General features: G+C 44.7%; 1 protein-coding gene across 3 annotated transcripts in view; it reads left to right on the top strand.

Annotated features, from left to right (window-relative positions):
* The window catches only part of SIM2 (SIM bHLH transcription factor 2), a 55,357-nt gene that overhangs the window by 17,391 nt on the left and 13,297 nt on the right, over positions 1-24,669 (top strand). For all 3 annotated transcript variants that reach the window (XM_082279394.1, XM_082279393.1, XM_082279392.1), the window contains 4 exons: positions 1,248-1,356; positions 12,378-12,463; positions 15,123-15,322; positions 18,741-18,847. In XM_082279394.1, the coding sequence (XP_082135520.1) occupies positions 1,248-1,356; positions 12,378-12,463; positions 15,123-15,322; positions 18,741-18,847 (502 nt within the window). The remainder of the gene's footprint in view (positions 1-1,247; positions 1,357-12,377; positions 12,464-15,122; positions 15,323-18,740; positions 18,848-24,669) is intronic.

Below are 24,669 nucleotides of genomic sequence, written 5' to 3'. Positions count from 1 at the left end.
TCTTTCTCTCTTTCTTTCTCTTCCCATCTCTCCTTCCCTTGTTTTTTCCTCTTTTTTTTTTTTTTTTTCCCACTTCTTTTTCCTACCTCAGTGATTTTCAGTCTGGTTAGAATATCACATCACTGTTGATGTTTTTGTGTTTGCAGGGAGGGGCTGCTGCAAAGGAGCAGTGGGGAAGAGATGATTAGGCAAAAAAAAAAGAGGGAGTTTGCATAGCCCTGGGAAGGGACATTCCATGAATAATGCAGAAAATGGAAGGATGAGGAACATTTTCAGAAAAAAAAAAAAAAAGGAAAAAAAAAAAAAAGATGGCTTTGTGGGGCAGACAACTTCATTTATTCCAAAGAAAAGGCAACTCACACATCTTAGCAAATCAGCGGGATTGGCTCCGAAGAATGGCTTAAATTACTTCACCTCTCAGCTCTCTCTGATCTTGGGGGCCCAAGGCCGCTCAGAACAATCGGCCAGCCTGACACTAATTTCAAACACGGGCTCAGAGTGGTGGTTCACCCCTTCAATCCGTCCCCGCAGCTTTCTGGGGACTTTTGTCGGGGGGTTTGGGCCGTGGCGAGCGGAGCTGGCACGGGGGACCCGCGGAGCACGAGGCTCGCTCTGTTTTGCGCTGCTGTTAGCAGTGGGAAAGGCAGGAATACATCGTGCCCCAGCAGAGCTCAGGGGAGAACAGGGAATACACGGCTATTTAGGGCAGCTCTGTACTGTGCGGGTTTGCTCAGAGCACTGGGAATCCGTGGAAATCTGCTTTTGGGATTCTCTCAGAGCCCTCGCCCTGCTGGTGGTGGGGAGGACACAAAGGAACTGTGTGAGAGCAGGGCTTTGGCTCTGAAGGCTCAGCTGCCAGCTGGGTGCAGGTGAGAGTTTCTGGCAACCTGGAGGTAACATTATTTTTATTTTAATATTTGTCTTCTTCAGAGGCATTTATAGAGCTCCGAGTTTTTGACCCCGTTTGTGGCAATTGAACATTTCTCCAGCTGCTCTAATTTATCGCTTCATTTCCAGCTCTAACAGGAGCTCTTCTGTCTCTGATGAAACACCAGAAATTCCTACAAAAACCCCTCTAGTACAAATCACTGCTGAGGAAAGAATTCATTTGGATTAATGGCTGTGATTTGGAAGATGGTTTTGATACACCCAGCTCGTGTTTTAGAACTGGAGCGTGGTGCCCCAGCTGCAGGGAGTGTTTGAGGACAGCAAATGATCCAGCTGCTTTTATTCCATGTTTTTCCCAGGTGGAGCTCACTGGAAACAGCATTTACGAGTACATCCACCCCTCGGATCATGATGAGATGACTGCTGTCCTCACTGCTCACCAGCCTCTTCATCCTCACCTCCTGCAAGGTATTTGTGGGATCTGGCATTAAAATACAGTGAAAAAAGTGAAAAAAAACCCCAATCCCAGGCTGAAATGGAACAAATTGCAACCCGAAGCATCCCATGAATCCATAAATTCATATTTATCCTGCTTGAAGGTCAAATAGAGGAGTAGCAGGAGCTCAAAACTGTGAGCCAGGATTTTGGGGTGCTGCACTAAAGGGTATGAGGTACCCTAAATTCAAGAATGCCTTTCTTGCCATGGAGTCCATGAAGCTTTGAACAGGTTTTAGCTTTAGCCCAGTGGCTGTTTGATCTCTTTTATTTGTCATCATCGCTGAGGCTGTGGGAATCTTGTGGTGGTCTGGCCATGCACAGCTCAGCTGCATGGCCTGAGTGGAAGAACAATTAACAGAACATCAGGTAATTGGGAAATTGAAGGGCATCTTTAATATTTTCAAAACAACTGTTAAATTCAAAGCTTGGACAAAAAACCAGACCTAATATTCTCCTCTGTAGGCAGAGCAGAAATGGGGTTGGTAAAGGACTTGGGTTTAGAAAATCTCATTAAAAAAGTGATTTTTTGGAGGAAATTAATGTCCTCTTGCCTTGCTGTCACCCTGGCCGTGCTCAGCCACCCACAGAAATATTGACATCACCCTGTGAATGTGAAGTTGTTACCCCAGTGGGGCAATTCCTGTGTCAGTAACACAAATATTCACATTTTGGTAGTTTGTGTTTCCTCGGGGGCAATCCTTTGAACTTGAAAAGATCAGAACTAATCTGGCTCCAGCACAATGGAGCTTCCACTTGTGATTCATCATTGATTTATCAGCTGGAGCTCCCATCCTGCCAGCTTTTGTCAGTCTTTTCAAGGCTCCTAAAAACCATGAGGAATTTTGGGTTCATGCTGCAATTCTGTTTAGGATCAGGTTTGGGGTTTTTTGCAGTTCTGGTGCCTGTGCTTGGTTCTGACCTCTGTGATTCCATCCGAGCAGAACTGTGCTCCCTCTAAATTCAGGGAATGTTGTGCCTGGGAGCACCTGGACTGCTCCAAGTGCTGGAAATGGAAGAATTATCTCAGCCTCCTATTTTCTTCCTCCCCAAACAGGTTGTCTTGGAAAAAAAATCCTCCCTTGGTATCTTGGAAAACAAACTCTTATTTTTCTCAGACTCTTCTCTATGATTATTTCATGCTTTGCTCATTCTTCTGTCAGAATTTTAAAAAAAATTGATATTTTTTTTGAACCCCAACATTTTTCCCTTTTTCCACCTTACTGATAAATAGAGGAGATACCTCTGGCGTAAATGATTTCAGGGTGATTTTGATGGTGGGACTGGATAATTTTTAAAGTCTCTTCCAGCCTCAATAATTCTGCGAAATCCGTGAGTTTTTGTGCAGTTTTGCTGGGATCCAGAATTAGTAATGAGATATTTTTATACCTGCTGGCTTGGCAATGGCAACAGCCTCCTGTTTTTCTCAAAACTTAAATATTTTTAAATTCCTTATTGGAGATTTTTACAAATTTAAAGCCACGAGCATCTGACTGGGATTAATTTCTGGGTCAAAAGCAAATAATCTCACAGCTCTTCCAGTTCTTCCCAGATAAATTCCTCATTCTCTGCAGCTTTCTGCCCCATCCTACATTGATAAGGAAATTTAGGATAGGAATAAGGAGAATTATTTCACATTTTGGTCCATTTATGTGTGTTTTGTATCAAATTTTGTGTGGCAGAGGAAATGAATTGATAAAAACCTCGAAGTAATAGAATAGTCTTGGGATTCTCAGACTTGGAGGAAATAAATAAAGGAATTCAGCTGTGTTCTGTTTAGGGATCATTTTAGTTTATCTCAGTTCTGTGTCTGTGTGGAGTGGGTGCATTAAATGTACAGAATATACAGCTCAATAGTTTTTAAATGATCAGAATGAACAAATATTTATTTATTTTTATCTTCCCAGTGCCAGTAATTCCCTTTCCTGTAGTGTTTTATCCATTAAAATCTTGAGGTATAACCTGAAACCACCTGGCCTGCAATAATCAAAGCAGGTTTTTTTATTTAATCCAGTGAAGACTTAAAAACTATTTCATAAATGACAGGAAGGAAGCAACTTCTGTCTGTATCTGAGTAGATATTTTCAATATTTAAATAAAACATGGAGTTCTACAAATAACTTAAAGGGCAGTGGGGTGGAAGTGGTTTGATTAAAAAACAAAAAAAAAAAGCCAAGAGGAAACCAGACTATTTTAAAGAGCTTTTTTTGCCATTTCAGTTTGATTTTCTCTCTTTTAATCTTTTAAAACACATCTGGATCATCAAGTCACTGGGTGGAATAAAAAATCTCCTTTGGTAACTTCATTATGTTATAGATTTCTCCAATCTGGGGCGTTGCTTAGGCGTAAAATCAATATTGCACTGCAGACACAGACTTTTATATCCCAAACTTCCAGCTTGGCTCACGGAACTTGCCTTGCTCAAGATGTTTCCTTCAGCTAAAGCTCAGATATTTACATCCATTTTTAGTCGAGCTGTTGTAGCTGGCTAAGATCTGTTTTGAGAGAAATAAAAGCACAAATGTCAACAATACTTGTGCTTGGTGATATTCTGTTACTGGTATTAAATAGCCCAGAGCATAGATGGGTTTTGACCTCTTCTTTTACAGTCTTTGTAAATTTGGATGTAAATTTTTTATTTATTTCTTAGGGAAATGCAAATTTTTGCTTTGCATAGCATCAGACAGGGTGTGGGTTTCTTTACACCCTCCTCACTGTAACATTGTTTTCTTCAGATAAATCACCCTGGTATTAAAAAAAGAGGGCATATTATTTATAAAGCATAAACTTTCTGAAATTATTATATTTTATTTTTTTAAGTTTGCCCTGGACTTGCTCATTTTTCAGATAGAACAAGGCACAGCTTCAAACATGGAGTGTAGATAACTTGTTTTTCTAAAAGACAGGGGAAATACTTGAATAATCCCATGATTCCAGAAGTTTGGACTTTGTAACAATATTAAAGGTAGTAAGATTTGGGAATAAGGTAATAAGATTTGGGGAGGGAAGTGCCCAGGGAAGCTGTGGCTGCCCCTGGATCCCTGGAAGTGTCCAAGGCCAGGCTGGATGGGGCTTGGAGCAACCTGGGATAGGGAAAATGTCCCTGCCCATGGCAGGGGGGTGGAATGAGGTGATTTTTAAGGTCCCTTCCACCCCAAACCATTCTGGGATTCTGGGATCTCTTTATCAGAAAGCAGATCAGGAGGTGCCTTGATTACCATGTGTACAGATTTCCAAAGAAACAAAATACTGGGGACTAAAGGATGGATTTAGAAGAGAAAACCCATTTCAAGGACCAACATCTGTGCACTGAAACCACAAAAGCTCAAATCAGAAAAATGCACACGTTTTTAACTGGGAGTTTGATTAGCCACAGGAAAAATATTCCGAGGGAAGTAGTGATTTCTTCCAGTGTTGATGTCTCCAGATCAAGGCTGGCTGTCTTTGTAGAAGACAGAATTTAGGCAGAGAGAAGTTTCTGAGCTCAGCAGAGGAGTAAAAGCCTTTTAATATTTATATTTAATGACCTGAACCGCCCAGGTTACTCCTCTGATCTAATTCTCCTTTGGATTTTAAGTCTCCAGGCCATGACTCCATGAAAGCCATAAACCCCATGATCTGTGGAGGCTTTGGAGAATTTCAGTCTGAACTTACAAAGTCTTTAAGCTGCTTTTTACTTGCATGACCAGCACAGAAAATGTAAAGCAATAGGTACAGATCCCTTGCTATGAGAGAAGCCAACAGCTGGGCTCTTTCTGAGGGTGTTTTGGGTGGGGAGAAGGAATAATCTCCCTCACACACACATTAAAATTAGGGAATGCCTCAGCAAACCACCTCGTGTGAGTCTTCAGGTCAAATTTGCAGCAACAAAACAAATCCATTCTATTCAGCTGGGGTGGGTTAGCAGAAAAAATAAGAAGGAGGTAAATAAATAAAAGAGGAAAATATTTTGCTCTCTGTTCCATATTGTGAGTGCTGGCTGTGCTCAGATCTCGGACGACTTCACTGCAAATATTGCTTTAAGTATTTCTGCTCTGCAGCACCTCGGTGTGCTTTGGATTGGTTTGGTACCTGTGAAGACTCAAACCTGACTTTCACACTCCCTGTGCCACCTGTGTTTGCTGCACAGGCTGAGATCAGGATCCCTGGGCCTCTATCCTAAACCAGGATGAGATAACAGCAGTTTCTGAGTCCTGGAAACCCGCAAAGTTATGTTTGTGACTGACTGGAGACTCAGGGCCTCCTCCTTAGTGCAGGACACCTGGCAGGTGGTGGTTGTGGTGTCCTGTCAAATTCTGGCTCATCATGGAATATCCTGAGTGGGGAGGGACCCACAGGGATCATCCAAATCCATCCTCTGGCCCTGCCCAGCCCCCCCAGCAATCCCAGCCTGGGCATCCCTGGCAGCGCTGCCCAAACGCTCCTGGAGCTCCGGCAGCCTCGGGGCCGTGCCCATTCCCTGGGGAGCCTGGGCAGTGCCCAGCAGCCTCTGGGGGAAGAACCTTGTCCTAAATATCCCCCTAAACCTCCCCTGGCCCAGCTCCAGCTGCTCCCTGGGTCCTGTCCCTGTCCCTCTGAGGAGCTGCAGCCCCTGAGGAGTCTCCCCTCAGCCTCTCCTGCTCCAGCTGGACATCCCAAGTGCCCTCTCCTTGTGTGGCCCCTCCAGACCCTTCCCCATCTCTGTGTCCCTCCTTTGGGTGCTCCCTAACACTTTTAGATCTTTCTTCTATTGTGGCACCCAAAACACCCCCAGCACTCGGGGTGAGGTCACCCAGCTCAGAGCTGGCAACCCAGAGTAGCTCCAGAACTTCCTGCAGGCCTGTGAGGAGTTTGTCCCTTTCCTCTCCTCACACAGAGATTAAATCTAAATCTCCAGGCCAGCCTAAGCAGCCAGGGCTCAGCAGCAAGGCTTTTTGGTACTGGCATGGGGAGGGGACAAGGCTGGTAGGGGTTTGTGACTCGGTGCCAGCAAGTGCCCTCTGCAGGGGTGATGAGCACTTTGAATGAGGCTGAAAGAGGGGCTGCAGTTCAGGGTCTGGATGCTGAGGTTGCTCCAGGATTACTGATCACAGCCAGCTCCCAGCAGCAGGGTCTTTGAAGGGAAAACCATGGAATACCAACACAAGCTGGGATGAACACGCTGTGATCAACCGGGACCTTAAGCCCTCAAATGATGTTGCAATCAGAACAACTGGGTTGCTGCTCTGTGTCCCTGTACCAACTCTTTATGCAGAAATCTTTCTTTCACAGTTCACAACACAGAGTTTAAGGCTTGCAGCAGAGCAGCAACACTTCCCAAACCATCCATCTCCTGTCCTGGCAGCTGCTGCAAGCAAGAAAACAAGCAAAATTAAAAATACTTGCACTGCAGGTTAAGCAGGGCAAGGAATTAATCAATGCTGCTCTTCCATGTGTGTTTGCAGGCAGACATTGTGTGTCTCTGATTGGTTTCAGATGCTTTTCCTGGGATTTGAAACCTTTAAAACACATCCATAGCTTCCCAAATTTTGCTGACTCACGCGCCGAGGCGTGGCGTGCTAAAAGCAGTTTATTAACATTCCCCAGAGCAGGGAGAGAAATGTGGTAGTTCCTGTAGCCATCCCAGTTTTCTGCTAACAACTGGATAATTCTTAAATGATGAGTTACAACCTGATGGAAGCTGCACAAGGAATGTGGAATACATTATGTCAGGCTTTCTCCACTCCACTTGATGCTTTAAGGGCTCTGTTTCCCTCAGCCAAGAGGCAAATCTCCATGCAGACTTTTCCTACATCTTCCCTACATGCAGAAACCTCATCTTTAAAGAAGGGAATAGAAACATTTTGCATGTGGCAAGATGTTTGTTGCACCAAGTTTTAAAGGATTTTTTTTCTGGTGGTACCTGTGCAAAAGACAAACATTGAGAGGAATTTTATTTTTCATTAATTTGAAAGTATTTTATTGAAGAAAAGTTACTGAGGGGTAATGGTGTATCATCATCCTGTTGCCACTGTTTGTTAGGGTTACTTTAAACTTGAGAAACATAGAAATAATAATTTTATAAATGATAATTTCGAAATTATAATTAGAAATTTTGATGTACAAAAGCGGCAAAGAGGACAAATTGCTGACAACTCATTAAAACATCTCTTTTCATTGGTAATTAACAGTAAAGCACACCAAAGCAGAGAGTCTCAGGCTGTAAAAGCTGTTATTTTCCTTTCTTGACCAGTTCTGTGTGGAGTGTCTTCTCTAACAAAATTTTGGAAACAGCACTTTAAGGAAAATTCAGGCAAATGTCAGTAAATGGCTGAGTTTGGATATGATAGGAATGATAATAGAGACAATTTCCCCACTGCAGCGCTGCCAGGATTCTGAACACAGGCAGGAAATAGAACAAACTGCCCAAATGGGGAGGAAATTGGGGCAGTTTGTGCAAGTTTGGAACTCCAGGATGGGCTGACAACAGAATCAGTTGATTTTCTACCACAGCAAAGCCTTACCAGGGAATATCAAGGTGTTTGCAAGCCCCTTCTGCCAATCGTGGGTTTCCACCTTCCAGGATTAGCTTAAAGCAGTGTTTTGCAGGCATCTCCTCTGTCTGAGCCCCACGCCTCTTTCTTGGTTTAGAATTTGGTGTCACCCTCGTTCAGAATTAAGGGATGGAAGTTGTGGTGTCCTATACCCTGTTCAGCCTGGGGAAGAGAAACATCTTCTAGTGCCTAAAGGGGCTCCAAGAGAGCTGGAGAGGGACTTTTCATGAGGGCATGGAGTGACAGGACAAAGGGGAATGGCCTTAAGCTGGAGGAGGGCTGGATGGGAGATTGGGCAGGAATTGTTCCCTGGCAGGGTGGGCAGGCCCTGGCACAGGGTGCCCAGAGCAGCTGGGGCTGCCCCTGGATCCCTGGCAGTGCCCAAGGCCAGGCTGGACATTGGGGCTTGGAGCAGCCTGGAATAGCGGAAGGTGTCCCTGCCATGGCAGGGGTGGCACTGGATGGGCTTTGAGGTCCTTTCAACCCAACCATTCTGGGGTTCCAGGATTCTGTCTCTCACAAATCCATAACCTCATGCTGATGAGAGACAAGCCAAGGTCCTCCCGAGCTCTTTCACTGAGCCCTGGGCTGTGTGGGACCCAGATGCTCTGCAGATCCCACCAGAACAGCAGCAGAGCACGTGTGACTTCACAGAATGGAGCAGAGACAACAAAAATAACCAACTAAAAGGGACAAAAACGTGCAGAGTGCCTGGGGGATGGGCAGTGAAGCGTTATCCAGACATGGATCTGTGGTATCTGAGTTCCCAGGGTAGAACAGCCCTGCAGGGACACGGAGACAGCTTATCACACATGGCCTTATCTCCAGAGGGGTGCAGGAGCTCGAGGCAGGCACAAGGAGGACGGGAGGGAAGGTGGAATCAGGTGGCCACGAGTGCACTGCTCTAAAAGTGCACTCCCTTTTCCATCTTCCATCCCCTACACCCGAGCTGGAATTTGGTTTTGCACTCAAGCTGCCGTGCGGAGCAGACAAAAATCACCGGCTGCATCAGGAGCTCCCAATTTTAATGCTTCTCCACATTTTTTTGTGTAGTGACAGATGAGATGCCCCACTGCTAAAGCAGCACATGGGCAGCTTGAGGGATATTCATTTACAAAGTGGCTCTGTAACAGAGCAATGCCATATTTTGCTAATGTCAAAACTTGGAAGTGGGAGATAAAAGGGAAGCTTTTACCTCAGAGAAAACAAAGGCATGAGAGGTGAAGCTGTGGGGAAAAAAATTCATGGTGATCTTTTTTTTCTCAGTCCACTGAGCAACCACAGGATTCTGTGGCTGTTTTCTGTCAAAAGAGATCAAAGATGGATTGGAAAGCAAAGATGGATTTCAGAGTTGCTCCCCTAGGGATGGACAGTCCTGGCTTCCATAAAGCCAACCATAATTTCCCAGAAATGCTTGGAGAATCCTGCTTGGCAGTCGTGCAATAGGAGTGAACAAATGCACAAGTTCTTTATGTGAAATATCAAGACTCCTTTTCTTTACCATGGAATTGATCCTGTTTATGAGAGTATGAAAATACAAATCTGGGAAATAGAAAAAAACTGGTTTATTCTCGCCTTAAAGTCACACTGTATTGCAGGATAAGCTAATAAATGGAAAGGGATTAATGGAGAGGTGACACTTTGTAGAAATGGTGCTCCAGGAAAGAAATACAACTTCCGTATGTCCACACCAGCAAGGATTTTCTGTTTTCTCATTCCCAGGTCGCTGCGTGTCAGCTCTGTATGCACAAATTTGGGCTGGGATTTGAATGAAGCCTTTGAATTTCTGCCTCATTTATAGCTTTTACTGAATCTACTCAGCTCCATCTGTTCAGGGAGGGAGCTCTGTAAGCTGAGCAGGCAATAGAGAAGTAATTACTAGAATAGGAAAACCTCCATGAGTTTGCTAAGGGCAACATGGATTTGGGTAAAAAAGGAACAGTGGTGCATTTGAAATGAACATCCTGGACATGGATGGGAGCTCTGACTTCATGGAATCACAGAGTCATGGAATGGTCTGAGGTGGAAGGACCTTAAAGCCCATCCAGTGCCACCCCTGCCATGGGCAGGGACACCTTCCACTGTCCCAGGCTGCTCCAAACCCCATCCAAGCTGGCCTTGGGCACTGCCAGGGATGGGAAATCCACAATTATTGAACAGAATAGAATGGAATAGAACAGAATAGCTGAGCTGGAAGTGACCTACGAGAATCACCCAGTTCCAGATGGAATATCTCTGTAAGACTTTCTGCTCTCCCCAGTATCATTTTGTTCCTCATCCTTCATCAGCTGACGCCTGCAACCTGTTGGTTTCACCTTTCCTCTATGATGAATAGAATAGTTTATACACAGAATTTTTAGCGTTTCTTAACACTCAGAGGAAAGGTGTTCAATCAAATGATCACTTCCTGTGATGCATTTAGATAGTTAACATTCCTGGTTAATTAAATACAGTGGCCAAGCTTCACTTATTAGCTGAATATTCTCTAACAATTAAGGTTATTTTCCTTCAGAGTTTCTTGTCTTGTGATTCATTCATAACATTTCATTTTTCATTATTTTCTCTCTTGACTTTCCTGTCTCTGGGTTACACCCAGCAATCTCTTGACCTTTAAGAACTGGCAGCACTTTGTTGGGTTTCTTTCTGTTTCAAACCTCTTTTACCTTCTTGACAGCCCAAGATTCTCTCTGGGCTCACACATTTGCTTGAAAGAACCCCAGTGAAATCAATAATTTCATTACTGAGTCTAGATGCTGCATGTTGTTATTTTTTCTAATTTTTTCAAAACTTAATTGTGGTTTCTCCTCTTTGAATATTCAGTGTCTCCCTCTTTGTTGGCTAAACCTCTAAGTACCCCGTTTTCTACACCATCCTCATCAGAGTGGAGAGTCTTAATTGCATCAGGTACAGCCTGGATTTGATATCTTAACTTCTGCATTATCCTGATGGATGTGACAGCAATCCAGCAGGATTCCAGGACTCTCTTTCCCATTCAATCAACTTTACAATTGCAAATTTAATTTAGTTCTTTTTGTGCTTTGCTGCCCATTTCTGCTACTTTCGAGGGTACTGGGGGGGTCACACTGGTGAAGTTACTATGAATATTAATTTATGGATATTAATTCACAGTCTTGCACATCCAGGTCGTTTTGTGAGGGGTTTGGTGCCAGCTCCCTGCTCCAGCAGGGCCATCCCAGGGCACAGGGCACAGGATGGTGCCCTGATGTGTCCCTCCTGTGCTGGTGTTTGGTCATTCCTGTTGAAGCCATGAATTGCACGGATGTTCCCAGCTTCCAGATCCATTCCTGACTCATGGGATGAGCAAATCTGTGCTGTGTGCCTTCCCCCCATCCATATAAGCTGGTATTTAAAACTCTGCAGTGGTTGTGTCAGCTCCTTCAAGTGCCAGCTTTTCCCTATGGGGATCTAATTTGCATTAGGAAGATGAAAGGGAAATTCAAATGCTCAGGAAGAATTTCTTTTTCCACCTTGCTGAATCCTTTTTCTGCCATTGTGTCTTCAGACCTTTAAACCCAGAATTTAATACAGAGAACGTGTTGGATCCAGGCAGGGGTGTGAGGCTCAAGCCACTGCAAGTGTGTGGCCAGGAGGGGTGAATTGGATGATGGAGGCACAAAAATCAGGAGTAAAACTCAGCAGCTGAATCAAATTAAAGAAAGATCCCAACTGATGACAGTGGAATTGGGATGAATCCCTGTGGGGATTTAGGACAAAGCTGAGAACCCTTCTGCTTCCCTGATTTTCCTATTCACAGGTGCACCAAATGGGTTTTCTTTCTTGTCCTAAAATAGCTCTGCCAAACTGCAACCTTCAGGAAAAAATCAGAATTATTCATGGTGTCTGAACTGTTAATGAGAGTAATTAACACTACAGATAATAATATCATATTCTTATCAGAATATTCCTGCCTCAAATTCTTAGCAGAAACTCTGTGTGTACCTGAGCAAACAACCCCATGAACTTTAAACCTTTTCTGGAGGTTATCCATGAAGATATTTGTTTAAAAACAACCTCCCAAGACAGTTTGGGAAGTCAGGGAATGACACTGCACGTGGAGCCCAGAAGGTCAGGGCATGACCAGCTACGTGCACTCAAATTATTCCAACCCACTGAATTCCCTTGTTTCCCGTTCTGTTGTTATTTTGGAGATTCCCTTCATTTCCCTGCATTCCAAGGGACACTTTTCCTTCCCTTTCCAATAGGGACTGGTGTCAGCTGTTCAGAAACCAGGGAATTGCCCTTTGAAGGGTGGTAAAACCAGAAATTTGGAGAACTAATCGTGCTGAGTTGTCCAACTTTCTCAGGGAATCCTAACAGGAAGGTGAAATAAATCCTGAGGGCAGGGATGGAGTGGGAAAGGAGAAGGGCTGATTTCTGTTTCTGCCCAAAGCACCAAAGGCAACGTTGTGGGCAGGTTTGAAACCTTCAGGAATAAATCAGCAGTGTGCTTTGTGCTTTCAGAATACGAAATCGAGAGATCCTTTTTCCTGAGGATGAAGTGTGTCCTGGCCAAGAGGAATGCAGGGCTGACATGCAGTGGCTACAAGGTAATGCATCTAAACTCCTTTTCCACCCCTCAAATATACGATGATTGACAATAAACAAACTTATTTATTTAGGTGTTTGGTTTGTGGGGTTTTTTTTACGTATGTGTAGCTGAGAGCAAAGTTTGTGATGAAAAGAATCAGAAAAGATTCCAAAAATACCACACTTGATCACAGATCCCCTCAGTAATTCAAATCTAAATTTTGGGGCACATTCCCTCATCTTGGTCCCTGTTCTCCCAGCCTGGGAATTCTCTGGAGCCCAGCCATGGAGCTGCCAGGAGAGCACACAGCTCAGTCTTATTCCCCCATGGAACTGGAGGCAGGTGAGGCAGGAACCCAGACACAGGAATCTGGAAATTTTCCACATCCCACCCGGTTGCACAAGGCACCTTCTTGGCCTCAACATTAAAAAATCCCAGCCATTGCCATCACCTCGGGGTAGAATTGTACTAAACCACTAAATCTGTTTATAAACCTTACAGTTTGTAAGGGGTTTTTATTTATGACATGAAATCAGAAGCCATGGCAAACACTGGAGTCATAGAATACCAGCTGTCCTTTGGGCATTTTTTATTTTCATCTTTACAGGCAGTTTTTATTTTCAGATGTGCAGGTAGTTTTTCTTTTCAACTTTGCAGTAGTTTTCACTTTCAGATATGCAGTTAGTTTTTATTTTCATCTTTACAGGTAGCTTTTATTTTCATCTTTACAGGCAGTTTTTGTTTTCAGATCTGCAGCAGTTTTTATTTTCAGCCTTTTAGTAGTTTTCACTTCCAGATGTGCAGTTACTTTTTATTTTCATCTTTACAGGTAGTTCTTATTTTCAGCTTTGCAGTAGATTTTATTTTCACCTTTGCAGGCAGTTTTTATCTTCAGATTTGCAGGTAGTTTTTATTTTCAACTTTGCAGCAGCTTTTACTTTCAGATCTGCAGGCAGTTTCCTTTTCAGATGTGCAGGCAGTTTTTATTTTCAGCTTTTCAGGCAGTTTTTATTTTCAGATATGCAGTAGTTTTTATTTTCAGATGTGCAGTAGTTTTTATTTTCAGCTTTGCAGTAGTTTTTATTTTCATCTTTGCAGGCAGTTTTTATTTTCAGATTTGTAGTAGTTTTTATTTTCACCTTTGCATTTGCTGCTCATTGATCTGCCCAGCACAACTCTGCCTCCACCAGGGAGGGTAATTCCCATTCATTCTGGTGGGGATTCATTTTGAGTCATTCAAAACCCAAAAAGCAAAGCCTGGAAGAGGAGCAGAGCTCTCTGCAGGAATGTGCTCAAGGTGCAGACATGGATCTGGCTGTTTACACTCTTCCCTACCTGGCTGCACTGATAATTCTTCATTACACTGAACCCTGTTTGCTCAGCTGCTCCCCAGCAAAAATGGTTCTGTCCCAAAGCTGAATCTGAAATCAGGTAAAAGAGCAGAGCTTGCAGTCGTGGTGTCTCTGCGTGGCTTTGGGGCTTTTTGGGTTTTTTAAATTCCCAATTATCACTGTTAATCAGGGGCATCACTTTCTTTAGCTCACTATTAGAAGTTTGCACAGTGAAAAGTAAAGGATTCTTTCAGCTGGCCTAAATTTATTCCCTTTGACTGTGCTTAAAGTCAGGACTTAATTTTTAAGACATCACCTCATTAGCTGGAGCACAGGAAAAACTCACGGAGCAAGTGATGTGGGAATTGAGATCTGCTGAGATATCTTCTTACTGTACTTTTGCTAAACACTTAAATCACTGGATGACTGGAAAAGAGGAAGGAAGGAAGGTTAAACAGGAGGGACCTATTTACAGGTGACGTTTGGTGGGTTGTTCAAAGCACTAAATACACTGACAATTAATTCCTTTCCACAGGACACAGTTAAAAGCCAAACAGACAGAGAAATTAAGATAAAGGATGTGATACTCCTGCTGCTTGGAGCAGAAAATTGGCAGGGGCACTGATGATTCCTGAGCACCAGCACCACACTAAATAAATCTCATGGCCTGGAATAGTCCCCAGGTTACATTTCCCCCTCCTCTTTAGCTGACACTGAATTTTTACAGTCTAACACTGTCATTATCACCTCTGTGAGCAGCAATTGTATACAGGGATCCCGAAATCTGATCTCGGGAGCCTGGGCTTGGTCACCTGGCAAAAAACACCCTCTGAACTTGAGCAGAGAACTTAAAAATCATTTCTTGTGCATTTGCATAAACATCAGGTAATTTTTATTGCATTGTGATGCATCAATACCCACTGGGTTTTTAAAGTGCCTGTGTTACATGGGAATAATAACTCATTAAAATGCAAATGTTTTTATTCCTCTCTGAGTGTATGTGGGAGAGAGATGGACATTTAAAAAAAAAAACTTCCAGATTTTTTTTGGTCAATGAACAGGAATTCTGGCTGTATCTACAAGAAATCTGTATCAAGGAGCTTAAAGTATTAATTAGAAAGCAACTAGACAGTCCCCAGAGAGGAGGTGCTTTAACACTGGATTAATCACGCTGTCAGCAAACACAAAACTGCGCTTACCGAGTCTTAATCTCCATTTACAAATTAACTGCAATCAACAGACTACCCAGAATTTAATCTTAAATCTCTATAAGCTCATTGGGACTGGGTGGGCAGCAGATCTGGGGCTTTTCCAGCAGATTCTGAGTGTGTTTTCCCCTTTTTCCAGGTGATCCACTGCAGTGGCTACTTGAAGATCCGTCAGTACATGCTGGATATGTCCCTGTATGATTCCTGCTACCAAATCGTTGGGCTGGTGGCCGTGGGTCAATCTTTACCTCCCAGTGCAATCACTGAGATCAAGCTCCACAGTAACATGTTTATGTTCAGAGCCAGTTTGGATTTAAAATTGATATTCCTCGATTCCAGGTAAGCAGCTCTTTCATCTCCAGAGCCGAGCGCTCACATAAACTGCCGTGGTTTCCGAACGGGTCAAAACATCCGTGAAAAAATCAAGCAGTCCAAAATAGATCTGGAACTCCAAGGCCATGGGAGCCTTCAAAGCCCTTCAGGCAGCTGGATAGACCAGACTTTGTCTGGAATGCCAAGAAATAAGAGCCTGTCCAATTTAACCTGGAGTTACCTGCACTTTTAGAGCCAGCTAAAGCCTTTTTGCTGGGAGGAATGGTCACAGGAGCAGTGATATGTTTTTTACCTGACAGGATATAAACATACAAAGCCAGCAAAAGGAATGAGGAAGTACCAAAAAAAACAAAACCAACCCAACCTAAAAACCAAGACTAAAAGTGGAATACTGAGATTAAACAACTTGCTGGAGCCATCCAGAAAGCTTTTGACAGAGCAGTAAGGAAAGAGTGTTCTGTATTTTAATGTAATGCCTTAAGCATGAAACCAACACTAATGATGGGCTTGTTAGAACGGAAATTAATTCCATTGGCTACTACACACGAAAACAAGACCTTCTTAAACAAAATTTTGGGAGAAACAGCTGAGCAAAGAGAGCCCTGTCTCCACTCTCAGGTGATGGAGCTCAGATGAGCACAGCACCGGAACTGAAATTCAGTTCTCTGCTTTTGAAGCAGGTACCTTGTAGGATACAACAGTACTTTACCCAGTGCAAACCTTGAAGGGAAAATCCCAAATACACAAAGTATTGACAAGATGATCACTCCTCAGAAATCCCCCCCTGTGTGTCCCATATTCCCCATTTCCTTGGATTTGCAGGGAATATATTCATGTAGTGAAGGTGTGACAAAGACTCTGTACCCAAAAGAGTGGAGTCACCATACAAGAAGAGGCTTTTCTCCCTGCTCAGCCCAGGAGACAGTGGCTCCATCAGCTGCTGGGACACAAAGAACTCGTTGTTTCTGGAACCCTTCCTCAGTTTTTGGCACGCGTTGCTTCGCGCAGCGGCTACAAAGGAGCACGAGGGGTTTAGCAACACGTCCTTGCATGTGGAGAAGAGGAAATGATGTGCCTGGGAGGAACTGCCTGCAGACAGAAGTGTCTTCAAAGGCCACAGAACAAGCAGAGGTGTTGACAGGAGCAGGGATAGACCCAGAGCTGTTGCAGAGCTCTGTTTACCGAGGAGCAGATGGGTGTCATCCACACACGGGGACAAGCAGGGGAATTCAGCCTTACCAAAGCCTTTCGCTCTCCCAGCTGAGCAAACCAAATTGTATTTGCTCAGAACACGGGCATAGTAGGAGTTAGGAAGAAATGGTTTCAGGCTTGGTTCTGGTTTCCATACAAGGGGATGGATCTTGAGATGTAACAGTCACAGCAGAGAGAGCACGAAAGCCATGGGCAGGAGCAGTTCAAAATCCCTTTCTCGACACCTGACACAACATAAAACATGCAAGAGTTCATTCCCAGAGGTCACTGGAAGAAGGAGACAGTCACTTCCCTCCAAAGTGAGCTGCTCACTCTGATTTTAGTGGTCCATTCATTGCCAGGTGGCTTACAAAGACTTTAAAGACCTCAAGAGGCCAGAATTGATCACTGGGGCGAGTTCTGCTTCCTTCTGTGTGTCCTGTCACCTGCAAAGCACCACCTGGAGAGCCCAGACTGGTTGAGGGATTGATTTTATGTTAAGGAAGTAAAACAGCTGAGTTTTTTTCCAGAGTCAAACCTTTCCGAAATTTCGGTGTCCTAGTAATTGTCAATAATGGGTTTTTTTGTCACCAACTTCAAAGTGAGACTGCACCTCTGGGAAAATTAACCCCTGGCTTGGGTTTATGGTGCTTTGGTCGGGTTTGGATGAGCAGTTTCTGTACTCACCAATGGGGCAGGATGGAGCTACAACTCTAGTTTTAAGTGTGCTGAAGTCAGAAGGAGAATTGAAATCTGATCAGGATCTTCCCCCAGTATTTTGTGACCCTGATAGGCTTCAGTGAGGATTTGGGGTGAGCACACACTGCAGAGGAGAAACACAAACACATACTCAAAGGCATTTTGATGTTGTGGTCCTTCAGAAGAATCCGAGCCCTCAACCCTCTCAAGCAGAAAGTTCTCGGTCTCTGTGGGGTCCACAGGGCTGGTTAGAGCCAGGGTATGAGCAGAGAGGATGCATAATAGTCACAAAATAAAAACAAATCTAGTCAAAATGTACATTATCTGCAATCCCACAATGCCATGTGTTGCTTGAGACCCCCTAATCATTTCTGTGGACACTCCTGTGTTATTCCCTGGTGCTGTGCATCCAGTGGGAAAGTTCAGACCAGGAACATCCTTTGGAAGTCCATGTCCTGACCATCCCCTCTCAGCTCATGGCATGAAGAGGTTTGGGGCATTTAAACTGGGTTCCTTCAATCTGAACTGGAGGACACCTCCAAGAGAATCCCTGGGACACTCCAACTTTAATAAAAGATTTCACCCCACAGGCCTAGGCTAGAGCTAGTCCCAGGTAAAACTCCTGGAACTGAAATGTGCGGGTGCATCTGCTGCTGCAGCAGTAGATCCTCGGCAGGGGCAATTTCACTGTCAGCTCACCTGCTAAGGGACTGTGTCACTTGTGAATTCCTCACTGTTCTGCCTTTTCTAGGCAAAGAAAGCCCAGGACAGCACAAAACACCCCCATCAACCCCGAGTGAACAAGCCACAGTTTGGCTGAGTGGCACGTTGTACTTCAAGGACTATTTTTTCCTCAACTAAATAAACAAAAGTCCATTTTGAAATAAAATTTTGACTCTTCAGGTCTGACCCAATGTAAGTCTGCCCTCTGTATCTGGTTCTTTAACATCTGCAGAGATGCTGCTGTTTCCAATTGGTTCCATTCTTCTACTTCTGGGACATTTTTTGGAAGTCTTGCCTCAGCTTTCCTTTCCTCACCCTGTGGTCTTCACACCTCCTTGTCTTTCCACGTTCTCAGCTGGAATAAGCTCCTGCTTTGTACTCCTGTTAGGCACCAGCCTGAACTTATTCTCAGGCCCTGATCACAGCTCCTGTGGCCCAACACACCTTCTACACTCGTAGCTTTGCAAAATGAAAATGTGTCAGCAGCCCACAAGAGAGGTTTTATTGCTTCGTGAGCAGCTCCTCGAGTGGAACTTTGTGCGAAGCATCCTGCACGGCAGTGGCAAAAGCCCAAGGTGGAAATCAGTAAAAGAGCTCTTTTTCCTGCCTGGGTGTACCAGGGAAAAGCTGCACCTTGCTTTGGCTGGGCTGAAAGGGTTTATTTTCTTGTAAAGGTGAGGTTTCTGTTTCCAAAACTAACATTTCATCCCGCAGCTTCCAGGCACCTGATTTGTTGGCACAATCGAATGTTAGGTACATGAAACTGAATATTCCTAGAGATTTTGTTTATTACACATTCTTCCTTTTCCAGGGTCACGGAATTAACTGGATATGAACCCCAGGATCTGATAGAAAAAACCCTCTACCACCATGTCCACGGCTGTGACGTTTTCCACCTGCGATACGCTCACCATCTGTGTAAGTACCTGGGCTGGAGGCACAGGGAGGACGTGGAGCTGCTGGGGAGAGGCAGAGGAGGCACCAGGATGAGCAGAGGGATGGAGCAGCTCTGCTGGGAGGAAAGGCTGCGAGAGCTGGGATTGTTCAGCCTGGAGAGGAGAAGCTTTGGGCTGAGCTCAGGGTGGCCTTGCAGGGCCTGAAGGAGCTGCAGGAAAGCTGGAGAGAGACAATTCCCAAGGCATGGAGGGCCAGGAGCCAGGGAATGGCTTCCCAGTGCCAGAGGGCAGGGCTGGATGGGAGATTGGGCAGGAATTGTTCCCTGGCAGGGTGGGCAGGCCCTGGCACAGGGTGCCCAGAGCAGCTGGGGCTGCCCCTGGATCCCTGGCAGTGCCCAAGGCCAGGCTGGACATTGGGGCTTGGAGCAGCCTGGGACAGTGGGAGGTGTCCCTGCCCATGGCAGGGGTGGCACTCGATGATTTTTAAGGTCCCTTCCAACCCAAACCATTCTGTGATCCTAGGAAACATGTTGGGTACAGTGAGAAGTTTTGCAGGCAACAAGCACCATGCTGGAAAGCAGAAAAAATCCTTTCCAAATCTTGACTGGAGACAGATTTTCGAAAGTTCTTGGCTATCACTTTAGGAAACCATTAATTGTATAAATAAGCTGGATACTCAATATGCTGTGCTTCTGAAAAGAAAACCCACCCAAACCAACTTATCTGGCCAGTTTTATCTTAGGGGATCCAGGCTATTTTGAAAATTTGGAGTTGATTCTGGATTGTGATCTCTTGAAGGGAAAGAAAACGAAAAGATCAAGTGAGTGAGAGGGGAAAAATCTGAACTTTACTAGCCTCTGCTGTTAAAACAAAAACTACGCAGCAGCTCTGCATTCTTCTGAAATATGTTCGTAATAATCATCCCGTGTTTGAAGGGAATGCAATCCCAAAAACTCCTCAGAGGGACATTCATTAATAGCATGTGGATGAGGTTTGGAGAATGGATTGTCAGGAAAAAAATGACACATTTAATAATTTCCCATCTTCCAACAGAGTCACTAATCATATCTTCAAACATCTGGATCTGGGAAGGAGTTCATTCAGTAGCACATTAATTTGAAAAGCAAATTGAGGGAATGGCTGAACTCTGGATTTGGCTCCGTTTGCTGCAACCCATACGAGGCAAAGATGACATCCAAAAACCAATGTCAGGGAATTTTTTTTCCAGATTGCTCCTGTAGGCTGGAAGCAGCCAGAGTCAAATCCTTCTTTTAGGCTTCCTTCTTCCCATTAGTGTGTGCTATTCATGAGGAGCTGGAATATCAAGGAGGTTGTAGCTGTGTTTGGCAAGTCCGAGCTGAAATTCCAAGTGCTGAATTCCACCGGTGCCAGGGTATGCTACACCTGGGAAAGCAAAAGCTGATCTTTACAGCAATCTCAGATTTACCAAAACATCTCTGAATACTCTGGGCCACTGAGATCTGGAAGAAAGAATGACCAGGGCACGTGGAATATCCTGTCAGGGGCACCCTCTTTGTAGTGGTGACATCAGCATCTGGATGGGACAAAATAAACTCAATATTTCCCCCAGACTATTTGAAATACCTTCATCAACCAGCACAGAGATTATGCCACTAGAGCCACAATCACCTCTGAAAAACAGTTTTCCATTTTAGAGCAGCAGGATGGATAATTCTGTGGCTGCCAGTTTGATCCATGTACCACCGGAGTTTTAAATGAAGAGACAAATCATGTTCACTGAATTACCCACCACATCCTTCCACGAGGGAAAAAAACCCCTCGGCCAAATAGGATACCAAGAGCAGTTCTGTAGATTAACGATAAATGACTGTAAACTTTAAAAACAGAAGAAAAAATGTGAGCCATGCATAGGAATTTATGAAAGCAGATAAATCCCAAGAAGCACAGAATAATGAGTAATGCTTGGGCAACAGTGGGAACAGTGCAGGGTCATGGTTGGAATACCAAGTAATAGGAATTATTAAACCAGATGTAAAGTGCACAAAGTCCCTCTGGGGAGCACCGTGAGAGCTCCCCCAGCATCCACCAGCAAATGTCTCAGGAACATGAACAGTAAAAGGTTGGCAGGTTCGTTGTACCATTCTGTAAAGCAATCTGATGATGAAGTGTCACCTGATGCTGAAATCCAAAGAGAAACAGCTTACACCTAATAAGGGTATTAAGGGAAAAAAAAAAAATATAAGCAACCCTAAACTAGGATAACCATTTGCTTTTTTAAAGAGCAAAAAAAAAATCCCAAACTGAAGACCTGCAGCAGCTGAACTCTGAGTGAGGTAGCACAGAGAATAAAACAAAGGAAACAGTGAGGGGAACAAGCTGGGAGGGGTATAACAAGAACATCAAGCTGTGGGGGGAAATGTAGATGTGAATATTTGCCTAAGGTATACTGGCAGCAAAGAGAGTTTCCTGCTTGAAACATTTGATTGGCTTCCAGCTCCAGGAAAACACTTCTGGCATTTGAACCGGTGATATTTATTTCTAGAGCCCCATTAATACACACAGTGTTTGCCCTGAAAAGTGGCCACACAAATAAGGAGGCCCTGCCCAAGGATCCTGCATTCTAAACTGCAGGACAAGAGAGGCTGTTCCAGAACAGACAAAATATCTTTGTGCCCTCAGAGAAATCCCTTCGTTTGTGCCATTGTGAGGGGGATTTTGTGCATCCCACGTGTTGCAACATCCCTGCTCTTCCCACAGGATCTTTAACAGGATTCAGCCCTCTGTGCCTTGGCCCAGCCCAGCTGGTGTTCCCATCAAACCCTCCTCCTGCTCCCTGGAAGTCACCCTGTGTATTTATGGGGCTTATTTAATAGCAAAGCACAGTTCCACCATCTCTGGTGTTGGGTCTGCCTCTACTTTCCCAGCACTCAAACCTTCTGGCAGAGCAGCACCAGATTTAAGAAGGTCAAAAAAAAAAAAGGGTCTGCTGGGCACCGTGCCCTGCCCAGGGCTGGGCCCATGACACGCCAGGGCAGCTAAAACGGGATCTGCTGCCAGTGTGGAACCAAGAAATCCATTTCTTGGAGTGGTATCCTTTAGTGCAGACTGGGAACTCCCAGCCACATGCCCGGGGAGCCTGGTGGAACCTTTTGAAATAGTCCTGTCTGACAGCCCAGCGCCTTTTCCAGCTTCCCTGCTGGAAACCAGCAGCGAGCCACAGCACTGGAACACCCAGTTCCAAAGGGCGCATCCAAGGGCCAGGGCTAAAGCCACGGAATCCTCCCCCTTGGACTGCAGCAGAGGCCACCAAGAAGTCTGAGCCTGCACAGATTGTCTGGGTGGTGAATTTGCCTCACTCCCATTCCTAAGGTTTCCTTTTCAGCATCAAACAGGGCAGTTGAGCACAGAGCCAGATGGAAGCTGACCTCACTTACTGTCTCAGTTACTGTCCCTTAGCCAAAGTCAGACTTCCCCCAGATTGCTAAAAAAGCAGGATGCACAGAGTCCTCCCCCATCCCTGGAGAAATATTGGTTAATCCATATAATTAGGAAGGAAAGCTGAATGCTGTAGCCCTCAGTGGTTTTCACATCTTTTCAAACACTGTCTTAACTGCAGAGCTAAAACAGGGATTTAAAAAAAATCAGTGAGAGAGGATGAAAGCCAAAACTAGTCCCAAAGCACATGGAAGAACTTTGTTAGAGTTAGTGAGCCATGACAGCATTAATTTCTCTTTCGGAAGACTGAGTGTAGCAAAGCATTTTGAACTTAAGGAAAACGTTCTCATTAAACCAGCACAAAGACTTAGTTCTGAAAAACCCAGACCACATTCCAAAAAATTACCTGTTACATGGCCTGTGCTAAAATGTAAGGATCATTTCCTGGAACGGGACCATTCGGATTTTAGAATGAATCACCAAATCATAGAATCATGGAATGGTTTGGGATATTGAAGATCATCTCATTCCAAACCCCTGCTATGGGCAGGGACACCTTCCACCATCCCAGGCTGCTCCAAGCCCCATCCAACCTGGCCTGGGAGACTTTCAGGGATGGGGCAGCACAACTACAGGGCACCATGCACAATTATAGAGCACCAAAGAATAGTAAACCCATGGCATAGAGCTGATTATTAACAAATAGTTTTAGAACAGGCTTATTTGATGTTGTCAGACTGAATCTTTGCATAGCCCCTCCAAGACTTTCAACTTGCAGCGATAAATTCCACTTAAAAAATATAAACGGTTTTATATTTGTAGGTGTTTTTACTTATTTACACACACACTCCTCATGGTTGTCTTTAATGTATCTGCATCTGCACACCCTCATCCCATAGGGAATTCCATGTAGAAATGTAGGAGTGAAAAGGGACACCAGCAAGGAGGAGGCAAAAAGCTGACATCTAAGAGGGATCTCAAACCCCAAACAGCAGTGGCTTGGTGACATGGAGGGTGGGTTTTTGGATATTCTGCAGGATCATGGAATGATGGAATATCTTGAGTGGGAAGGGACCCACAGGGATCACCCAGTCCCACCCCTGGCCCTGCCCAGCCCCCCCAGCAATCCCAGCCTGGGCATCCCTGGCAGCGCTGTCCAAACGCTCCTGGAGCTCTGGCAGCCTCGGGGCCGTGCCCATTCCCTGGGGAGCCTGGGCAGTGCCCAGCAGCCTCTGGGGGAAGAACCTTTCCCTGCTCTCAGCCTGAGCCTGCCCTGGCCCAGCTCCAGCCGCTCCCTGGGTCCTGTCAGGTCACAGGGAGCAGAGGTTGGAGCTGCAGACAGCTGTAGATGTTTTTGTTCATTTTGTTGCCTTCTGAACAAGCAGGCACCTCATCCTAAAACGGAAGAATTGACACTTCCAGAAAGACCTGTCCATTTCATAAGAGCCTGATTTTCTTTGGGAGATAAACTGGATTTGAAGGAAAGTTTAAATATGCTGGGATGTGCAATGGATAGGAGAGGAAGCAGTTCAGAGAGGGGGTCCATGTGCTCCAGACTTTGGGGACACTTCACTGAGTCTTCCAGTACCATAAGGTAATGGATAAAAAAGGAGGGAGAGGGACTGTTTAAATGGGCAAAAAGTGACAGGACAAGGGGAGTGGTTTTAAACTGACAGAGAGCAGGTTTAGATTCCATTTCTTAACCACATTTATATAATGGAATTTCTGCCATTGCTCACTTTTTTTGAACATAATTTGTACAGCGAGCTCAGTCCATGATTTTCTAATTTACAATAAATAACTGCATAGGAGAGTAAGAAGATGGAGTTTCCCAGAGGAATGATCCAAGGCCACACAAGAGAAGAGCCAGCTTCAAAGCCTGGGCATTATCTTCTAGTGAATCCTGAGATAAAGGCCTGGCACTGAACCAGAAATATTTGTGGCTGGATTAAATATTTAGAGATGCTGCACAACTCCTGTTACAGCATAATCTCCTGCCAAAACATCCTTGTTCACAGAGGATCCAAAATAGCTCAGGGAGGATTACATGTCTGGTGAATTTATCAGATATCTGATTCCCCTCTCTGTCCTTGTCTTTGTTTGGGTGCTTCACAACCAAAGAGAGTTTTAATTTTACCCTTTTAAATCAACCCTCATGAGGTAGAGCTTACAGAGGGAAAAATCCATCACAGAATAAAATACATTGCAAAATACACGATGATCTGTCAAGCTACAAGAGAAGTGTTTCCAAATAATCTGGAAAAAATCTCAAAATCACAGAAACATCCAGGTTGGAAGAGGCCTTCAGGATCATCCAGTCCCACCTTCACCCCAGAGCCTGTCCCCAAGGGCCACATCCAGACTCCTCCTGAGCACTCCCAGAGACAGTGACTCCAGCACTCCCTGGGCACCTCATCCCAAGGCCTC

The sequence above is a fragment of the Coloeus monedula genome (assembly GCF_965178545.1).
Source record: "Coloeus monedula genome assembly, chromosome: 3".
In the NCBI taxonomy this organism is placed as follows: Eukaryota; Metazoa; Chordata; class Aves; order Passeriformes; family Corvidae; genus Coloeus; species Coloeus monedula.
The sequence above is the reverse complement of the archived record's forward strand: the minus strand, read 5'-3'. Positions and strand labels throughout refer to the sequence as shown.